At 36.7% G+C, this 10,233-nt stretch overlaps 1 protein-coding gene across 2 annotated transcripts; it reads right to left on the reverse strand.

Annotated features, from left to right (window-relative positions):
- Window positions 1-1,194: 1,194 nt before the first annotated feature.
- LOC124265368 lies at window positions 1,195-8,324 on the reverse strand. Of its 2 annotated transcripts, none has more exons than XM_046700139.1 (5): window positions 6,887-8,324; window positions 6,078-6,098; window positions 5,364-5,543; window positions 4,996-5,084; window positions 1,195-4,731 (listed from the first exon to the last, which is right to left on the reverse strand). In XM_046700139.1, exon 5 carries the CDS (start codon window positions 3,993-3,995, stop codon window positions 2,610-2,612), a length of 1,386 nt encoding a protein of 461 aa, XP_046556095.1. In that variant the 5' UTR covers window positions 3,996-4,731; window positions 4,996-5,084; window positions 5,364-5,543; window positions 6,078-6,098; window positions 6,887-8,324; the 3' UTR covers window positions 1,195-2,609. Both variants share the same exon structure in this region, with proteins under 2 accessions (XP_046556095.1, XP_046556096.1).
- Between the last annotated feature and the right edge of the window lie 1,909 nt (window positions 8,325-10,233).

Raw genomic sequence — 10,233 nt, forward strand, 5'->3', positions numbered from 1 at the left:
AATAGTTTTTATTTCATTTCCGCTACCAAAGCTGTACATAAAATTGTAAAAGAATGTATTTGATTTTAGTAGAACGTTTAAGTTTGTGTGTACAAATTCTAGATTAGTTTTTATCAATCCTGATCTTTTTCGCATGTTTAGTTAAAAATATGTCAACTACGCAGACAGCAGAATCATATTCACAATTTAAAACTGATTCCTAACGTGCACTCCTTGGCATCTTGAAATATATACATGGAACCTAATTAAGCACCCTAATATTTCATCATAGTGGTGTAGCTATCGATGATGATATGTCAATAATGTCATTGTTTGATCATTGCAGTTTTAAGGTAATGAAAAACAAGGTGTCAGTTTGAATTGGTTTCCAAATCGCAGCCAACGTGCATGTGAGGCATGCTGCCCACTCATATTATAAAAAGCAGTATCTCTGCTTCATGGGTGTAAAACTTGTGAATATGCCATCCGTTTCATCAATACATGTTAACATGGCAAGGAGACTGTCACTGGATCTGACATGGCATGTAATTCAAGGCCATCGGGCGTCAGCTAAGTTATTGCCAGCCTGTCATACAAATTAACATTCTGCCTACATACTACGTCATCCAAGTTTATGTTTAGTCGTAATTCCAATATGACTCCAACGCCCTCGATGACAGTGCCAAAGAAACCAATTCTCTTAGTATACTAAGATGTGATTTGTGGCCACATCATGACTCTCTCTCACTCATCCAACACAGCAAAAGTTTGTTCAACTCATGCCTTGCACAAATGTAAACAAAATCAAAGGTTAAGCTTATGTATGAATTACTTTGTATTTGTACTCTGGGACACGCGGTCTCTCTCTCTCTCTCTCTCTCTCTCTCTCTCTCTCTCTCACATAACAAGGCGAATGTAAAAAACTCCAACAAAACGAATGTGTAATGTAGGCTTGCAGCACCATTTGCACATTAATGATTCACAGCTCCCGAAAGAAGGGTACCCCCTGACAGGATTCTGATTACACGGCTTTGACCTTGGCCTGTTGGTAGCAGCCTTTTATGGTACTTTTGCAATAGTAATGTTCTAGAAACATTGGCAATGTTTTCATGCTTTTATAAATATTCCTAATTTGTTAAATTTCAATTTCATGAATTAAAATTTTCACCTATTAAACTTTTGTCAGAGTTATGATAATTTACACAACCAATCATGTGAATGAAAAATGCATAATTGTATTGTCCAAGAAACATTTAAATCACTGACATAAACAGTATCATACATTACATTCATCTATGCAATTGATGTCAGTAATTACGTAAATGTAATTGATATAAATAGTGCAGATAAATTTCATGTATATATCACATGAAACTATCGAATTTGAACAGCCACCGGCCCAAATTTCCTGTAAGTTTCAGCTTTCTTGAAACACCTTTGATCAGACAAAACATATCCGACATGAAACATTATTCACACAGTTGAAATATCTACAGAATGGAAAGTATGAGTCATTAATACACATGATTTTGATGATTTGGATGTATCAGTACAGTCAATCTGATCAGACAGTTCTGATATTTGACAGGAAACATTATTCACACAGTTGAAATATCTACTGAAAGGAAAGTATTAGTCATTAGTACACATGATTTGGATGTATCAGTACAGTCAATCTGATCAGACAGTTCTGATATTTGACAGGAAATATTATTTACACTATGCTATGTATGCCATAGATATGGTAAGCTTTTACTACCGCAGTGTACAATCCGAAAGTATGAGGTCATCAGAATACTTTTCTGAACTGAACAACAGCATTAGTCATCATCACTGGAGTCAATGTCTGTATTTCTGTTATCTGCATCGGCATCTGACACCTTTCGATTTTGACAGTTAAAGTATCCAAACAAATCTGTGCAGCCAACACCATTCTTTTGGCATGAACACTTAGAAGAACTGCATGAGCTCTTGCTGCATTTGCAATTGATACTGTTGAGAATGTCATCATGAGCCATAGGCATCGTGTTCCACTTGATCCCTTAACCTTTCTCGCTTTGTTTCCAACCATTGTCAAGTGGAGAGGGTGCTGAAATATGCTGTAGAAGACAGCTTCTGAAGACCTTTGCCTGGTAATTTGCCCTGGTGATGTGCAGCTTCAAACTGTCACTGTTTGGTGGCATTGCGTTATCTGTGACATTGCCAAACCGTAGAAAATTATATCTGACATCATTCACGCTGACACATTCTTTCAAGCCGTATAAGTCACATACAAACTGCTCCAGTTGCTGATGTAGGGTGCTTGAGACATTCCACTCTTGACCGAGTTCAGTGAACACTGATATGTAGTGTGAATTAGTCAACAGGAGCTTTAGAGCTTTTGCCTTTCCCTTTCCACGAAAGGCACTGACACTGTCACATCCTGTGAATGTATGGAGACCAATCAAGGCCTCTCCTGTGTCCCCCAAAACCTCATTCATGGCTGTCATGTCAACATATCTCGAATTTCCAGGAGATAGCAGCTGCATAATAAGGCGAGATGAGATCATTCATGAAACCCACACTGCTAGAATGAACACATCTGTAACAACTGATCGAATGATAATTTAAGGGTTTTCTGTACTTGATGTTCATGCATGCAATGCATGCAAGAACATACGCGTGTCTGCTTCCTCTTGGTCACAGAGAAGCTCAGGAATATCTTCTACATTGAGAGAGTCTCCTTCTGTTCGAGATATTTTGCAGCAGAAATCCCCTTGAGTGGCATAAATCTCAATTCCAGATAGGTCACAATCAATTTCTTTCCATTCATTAACAAGGAATAACAGCAGACCTTCTTTGATATCACCATTGGCAAGGTATTTCTTGAACTGTTTTGGCATCTTCTGGTCTTTCCTGTTAATGCGAACCTTGGTTTCACCTAGGTTTGCTCTTTTCGATCTCTCAAATTGTTTGATGGAATTTGCTTGGTATCGGTCAGCAACAAAGTCCACTCTTTTGGCTTTGTGTTTGAGTCCCATAGAAACTCGTTTCTTCAAAATGATGCATGCAAAGTCTCCAAAGGTCTCTGGGATTTGACGTTGTTGCTGAATAAGCGCCATTCCGTCAACAATAAGTACAGTGTTAGATGGGATGTTTTCTTTTGGCAGAGGACCAGAAGGCATGAGCTTCTCTACCTGATTCACGAGTGTTGCCTTGTTGGTCTTCACCAGAGAACCATCAGGATTTGCAAGAGATGGGGGTACTGACGACAGCTGATACCTCATTACTTGCTGGAGGTCTAGACCTTTCTCTTGTGCAATTATTACCATTCTTGTAAGTAGTTGGCGTCTCTCTTTCATCAATGAAGATTCATTTCCCTTTGATTTCTCTCTCCTACTAAGATCTGAAAAGGTTTTGCTGGTTGGAAGTGTAAGCTTGTCAAAGACATCCTTTGTCCCTTCAACCAATCGCTGACTCACAAAATCTTTAAAACATTCTTCACCCCGTGTGTAAGCTGTTGACAAATCTGATGTTACTGTCTCTGGTGCAACCTTTCCTGAGCATATGTTCACCAGCTCTTTCTCCTCTTCAATGTTGAAAGGATTGGCAAAGCATGTGACAGTGGTCATAACATCTTGAACAGATTGTTCATCAGTTTTTATTCTTGATGAGCTTAGTTCCTTGCTAACAGATGCACTGTCAGGGTCAGAGATTGACATGGAATAGCAAGCATTAGCAATGCCAGCTCGAGCAGGGTGACTAAGAATCCATCTTCTGACGGCTCCTTTGTTCAAGGTAATACCTGTAAGGCCTCCCCTTGTCTTCGAGTCACGGTTGAAGGTTTGTTCAATAATTTGATCACAAGCTGTCATGGAAAAGGCAGGGCTATTGGGTCTCTGTACAGCAAATTCACCATCAGCCAATCCGTCATGAACAAAGGGATGTGTGTTTTGAAGTGCTTTCATCTCCATGTAGTAACAGGGAAGGTACCTTGAGTAATTGATCCTGCCATATGCAAAGAACCAAGGAATCATGGCGCGAACAGATGACAAGTGAAGTTCTCAATTACCCTCTCTGGTTCCTCTCAGGAAGAGCAAAAGAAGATCAACCATATCCAGGTAGGATGACCAGAAAGCATACATGACTTGAATATGCTGCTGGAACGTCTTTAGAAGCTGAGCTGAACTCTCTGAATTAAGAGTTTCCGAAAACTGGGATGGAAAACTGTTATAGATATCTTTCATTGCTTTCACTGCTTTGTCATACTCTGGCGCCTCAAGCTGATCAACATACTCTTGAATTCTCAGACGATGAAGAGCTTCACTGATTACTTTATGACAACGCAAACTGCGGTTATAATAATGCCCACTCATCATTAACTCCTTTAATGGATCCCTCAGCAATGAGTCCAGACTCAATAGCGATATCTGTTAATCCGTAATTTTCAAAACGCTTTCCAATTGCACCAAGAAATGCCATTGTTGTATGAAACTCCCCTAAGCGAAGAACCAGCCGATTTCTGAATTCTGATCAACCTTGCCACCTGATTTCCTGAGCTTTGGCGTAGATGGCTTGATCCATGACAACAGCAACACATTGAAGATTCAATTTATCAGCTATGGAAAGACTTCTTTCAAGAATAGCATTCACAGTAGACTTATCAGTTGGACTTGCGTCGATGACTGGCAGATGCCCTATTTTGCTGGGTGCTTTGGCATCTGACTGGAGAAGTTGATTGCAACCAGTCCATCCTGGAAGTGGATCATCAGTCTGAAAGATAAAAAACAGTTAGTTTGGTTGTGTAGTGAGTTTGAGTTTAATTTTGAAAGCACATTTGCAAGTGATTGTTGCCAAATTATATCCAATACCTCAACATAAAAGTATACCGTAATCAACATCCCCCAATTAGAAATTACTGTATTACATTTAACTGCATATCAATACATTTCTGTTTAATCAGAGATATATTGTTACCCTTGAACATAAAACACTGTTTGCTCCATATTGTCAATACCATAAGCTCTTGAAACAAACCTGGATGAACTTTGCGAAGTGGAGTGATTGGTCAATTGACTTGAAAGGTTCTTGTACTTCTGGCCTGCCTTCCAGTTCTTGGTTTTGTCCTGCATAAGGATGAATTCTATTATTTCCTAAGAACTACTTTTTGCCTCATACAGACAGAGATAACTAGATATGTTAATTACTTGTAAATACTGATTTTCCTCTTATACTTAAAATTGAATCTGGCACATTGAAAGGTACTCATGAAATCCATGATTCTGAATTAGTACAGTTAGTATAGTATCATTATGATCAGATATCTTTATATATCTTTATGATATATGTTTGGCAAAAACAGTGGTTGTTATTAGCTAATAGTAATAACTGTTAGCTCAATGTACCTTTAAATTGAACTGGGCCTGTTCGCTTAGAACCATAGTATTGGCTTATCTCCTCCAAGTGTGAATCGATGGTTCTTTTTCTATCCCTCTGGACTGATGATGTCTCCATTGAAACAGCTGTGACATCAGTTTCAGAACGCTGAATAATGACTCCTTTTGTGTTGTGAGCTGTCCCTTTTCCTTTGAAATAAACAATAATATTCATTAAGACCTCATGTTCAAAGTATATGTACTTTTTTTTTGCTTTATCCATAATTTCTGTGACAATTTAAAATAACAACATTAATTACTTGCATATGTTAATTTACGATTGAATATCATAAACTGTCATTAATATTATAATACACATATACAGGTTTTCTGCTGTAAGTGCCCATGCTCAAAGAGGTACATTTACATGAAAATGAGAGAACAAAGAGAAAGGTAATGAGTTGAATATCAGAGGAGAGACAGAGAACAGTTGCAAGGTATCAGGCAAGGATATTTGAATATGAAATGGAGTTTAAATAAAATATAAAAAATAATGACATGGAAAATTAAGAATCTGAAAAGTTAATTACATCATTGGTAAGAGAATGTAATATGATTACAGATATCATTACTAACTATTAAGGAGACACACAACACCAAATCATTAGAAGGAAGCATAAAAATGATATCAAAGTATTATTCTACTCATGCATGTACTTTGGGAATGGAAATGTATAATTATACCTGAATCAGCTTGGTGATATCCTGTTCAAATGAAAAATAGGTACAAATGTCATTCAAATAATCAAACATAATCAAACCAAAAACAAAATAGCATATAAAAAAACATAACAAATTAATATTATCGATGAACAATCAAAACATATGAATATCAAATCAGTGTTCAATTAGAAGATAAATAGTTTGGTTTGTTCTATTTCCGGGATTCGTTGGAATTCCACATAAGCAAATTTAGTTTAAAACCGACGGTGTACACATGATATATATAAAACATATATTTTAGTATAGTATATCATGATATTATCATTCAGTGTTAGATCAGATGTAATAATGTTGAAAGCTGGGTTTCTTTAGAAAAATTTGATAATGAAGTACTTTCATGATGTAAATTGTGACAAGTTTACAACAGAGATAGTGAAAAATAATCAATGTAGGTAGACTGACTGACTGACTGAGTTTGGTTTTACGCCGCTTTTAGCAATATTCCAGCAACATCACGGCGGGGGACACCAGAAATGGGCTTCACACATTGTACCCATGTGGGGATTCGAACCCGGGTCTTCGGCGTGACGAGCCAACGCTTTAACCACTAGGCTACCCCACCGCCCCCAATGTAGGTAGAAATGGATTCAACACTGAGTACTTCTTTAATATAAATAATAATCGAACTTTCACATAATGAAGTGTAACTCAATAAAATAAAATTAGAAATATAAACAAAATTTTCAAAATGTTATTAAAAGGATACAAACTTGAAATTAAATCCAAAATGTAGATGTTGAGAATAATTTTATCCATCAAAATAAATTTACCTGATAGCGTCTCTTCCCCAAAATCGTTGTTGTCACAAACAAGAGTTGTGAACACATTAGAGTGAAATCCTCGAGGAACCTCAGTACCACGTTGTAGCTTGTGTTGCCAGAGCTGTGTCATGTTCCAGCGTGACCGAGTGCGAAACACAATGTCCAAAAGAGTTAAGCAAATGATGTAGTTTTGCAGATCCTGTTAAATGACGAATTGTCATCCCTAAAGCAAGATGTTTAGGCATTAGTTTTCTCCCTTTACTGGAAAGTGAAATGATATCCTGCGCAATCGAAAGAACCTTCTGCATATCATCGTCTTTCACGTGTACTCTTTCTTTGCTGAAAGTGTCACTAAGTCCACAACACCAGGCAATAAAATTATGCAAAATTGGTGAAATAACATCAACACAATCACTGACTGACAAGTTTTCTGCATTAGGAGGCCAAACTGTCATTCCTTGGGTTTCACCAATGGCAGATCTCACTATAAGTGCAGCTCTGTATAACTGAGCAAATGAATCCCGATCATCGACTTTATCACCAGTATGAATTTCCTCTAGTTCTGTTTCCATCTCTGATAAACAATCAGTCTCTGACTCTGAATCAAGAGTACTAGTGTTGATGAGGAAAGCTAGGTCATCTTCATTTTGGTGAAACACAATTTCATATGATGTTGAAGTTGGTTGAAAGAATTGTAGCTGAGGATATCTTTTCATAAGACGATTTTTGAGTTGGAAATTTCTGTAGTTATCAATATAAACTGCATCTCTGTCCATTACAGTTTTGATGTATAACTTAGTTAATGTACTGATCTTCATCACTTCCCCACCTGAGATGATTCTACGTTGAATCACATCTCTACAGAAAATATCAAATGAGTTGTTATCACAGTCAACCTTAGCCACCTTGTAAAAAAACATTTTGTGTATTGTTTATAACAAGAAGGGTGGTACCTCACTTCTATAGAGACTGTATCAGAATTTTCAACCTGTAACAATAGTCTCTCATCATTTTGACGCCTTGCTGCTTCAAGAAGTTTTTCAGCATTTGTCTCACATGTAATAAGTCTCTCAATTTGCCTTTTATGGTCCCTGTCTTTTGTATACTTTACTTTTCTGCAAATGAGACACTGTTGGGGCAATACATGAATCGATCTTCTTTTACTAGAAGGATGGGATTCGTAATCAGATCTCAAGATTGGTTTACGTTTTTAGCAGGAGCATCTATCCTACTTTTACGCCAACAACCCTAGTCTTTCCGTTTCAAAGCCCTCTCAATGCGAGTCTTGTCCGTAAACTTTTGGTAACATTTTAGATGGAACTTGGCTGTGCTTTTAGACACTGTGGGGACTTTCTCAGCTATAGATCTTTCAATACCATCTAGTTCTTTCCATATTTCAACACCGTCACTCACTTTTGACCATGTTATATCCGTAAATGGACGTAAATCGCTGATTTCATTGTCAATAACGTGACACAAACATTCCACAGCCATGGCCGCGGCCATGTTGTAGTACCGCACAAATAGCTGTTCCTGAATTCTGATTGGTCAATAATACGTTGCCACCATGTTTATTCACTGCATTGGAATTTTCTATTCTGAGGCTTCTAATTAATTAATGTGCACGTGATTTAACAAGAAAAGTTTTTTTAATAGGCTTTATAAATAATAAAATTAAAACCCTAACTGATATGTTGAAGGACTTTGACACAATTTTGGGGTTCGGCCCACGGCCTAAGAATATCCGACAGCATTCAACACTGTTTAACCCATCAAACATTTCACTATAGAAAGGACGTGGCATGGTATGATAAATGCCCCCTGTAAATTGAAATAAAACCGTAAATTGTAATACTTGCAGTAAATTGTAATAACCCTTGACGTAAATTGTAATAAAAACGCAAATTGTAATAAAATTTGACGTAAATTGTAATTATTTTAGCTGCGGTAAAATGTAATAAATATGTACGTAAATTGTAATAACAGTTTTAATCATTCGTAAATACGCGTGTGTTCGTTTTTCTTTGCATTCCATACATCATATAAGCTTGTTAGAACGATAACTCCAGAAAGAAATGATTGATTTTATTCAAATTTGGTACCAAGGTGTATTGGCGAGATTCACTGACACCAGTTGTATTTAGTGACCTTGAGGTCATTTTAAACGTCACAACGAAGATGTTACGATTTTGCACATGCCAAGCTTGGAAGCCGAGAAAGAATTATTATATTTTGTTCCAATTTTATTGTATTGGCGGGATTCCCCCTACACCGATTGATTGAGGAGCTTGTGCTAATTTTAAGTTTATTGTTTTGCACATGTCTAACATTTTAGAGCGAAAACACAAGAAAGAATTTAAATATTTTGCTTAAAAGTAGTACCAAGGGTTGTAGGGAGTATCGTCTAACGCCAGTCTAATTCAATAATTATCCAATAGCTTTCAATAATTTCATGTTAATTTTATTGCATTTTGAAGATCTTCATGGCATATCCAAAAATAACAGGATATTTTGTGCTACGCTTTGAAAAGTATGTTTATTCTTTTTCACGTTTGAATTATTTTCAATGTTGATGCAAGGACATATGTGAAGTTAATTTGCTGTTTTGATCATATGTGATTTATTATGATTTATGTTTCGATCATACATTTGTATATTGCGTTGTCACAGTTTAACCTGGTTCGCATTATTTTCTTCATCACATTACTATTTTTTTGAGAGGGAATTTTATGTTATATTTGCTAAGGATATCATGAATCGCTGGCACCTGGTTATTCCTTGACACATAGCAGTCAATCTGTCTACTCATTTGTTGTATTTGATTGATGCATTTAAAGTATAATGTAGAAATACTGTCGAATTGTATCATTTGCTTCAAGGAATCGATCATATGTGCTCGTTATCAAAGTAAAGTAAAACCTTCTATTAGGTATACAATGTAAGTCTACACCTTAATTGTTATGGGTATACTAAAGAAACCATTAGTTTCACAGCGCAAAATGCAAGAAACAAATTAACGGGTGACATTAACTTCAAAAAAGGATAATAACAATGATTATAACCTACGAGGGCAAACATATCGGGGGGTCATTTGTTTTCATACGAGTGAGTGAGTTAAAATTTAAATTCACATCCGCAGTATTTCAGCCATATCGTGACTGTTTTCATACTACATGCACCGGGTACATGACATTATGAACAATGTTATGACGTCACGCTGCTACTAAGAAGCCGCCTTCTAAATACGTGACGTGGAGCCTGCCTTTGTTGGAAAGTAGATTACGGCGTTTTTTCATCATTTAAAGACTTCGGTAATAACTAGAAAATTATATTCGTGCCCCTATCATACTATGTTA

This window comes from Haliotis rubra, unplaced genomic scaffold, assembly GCF_003918875.1.
Source record: "Haliotis rubra isolate DU_JTF1 unplaced genomic scaffold, ASM391887v1 Scf974, whole genome shotgun sequence".
Taxonomy (NCBI): domain Eukaryota; kingdom Metazoa; phylum Mollusca; class Gastropoda; order Lepetellida; family Haliotidae; genus Haliotis; species Haliotis rubra.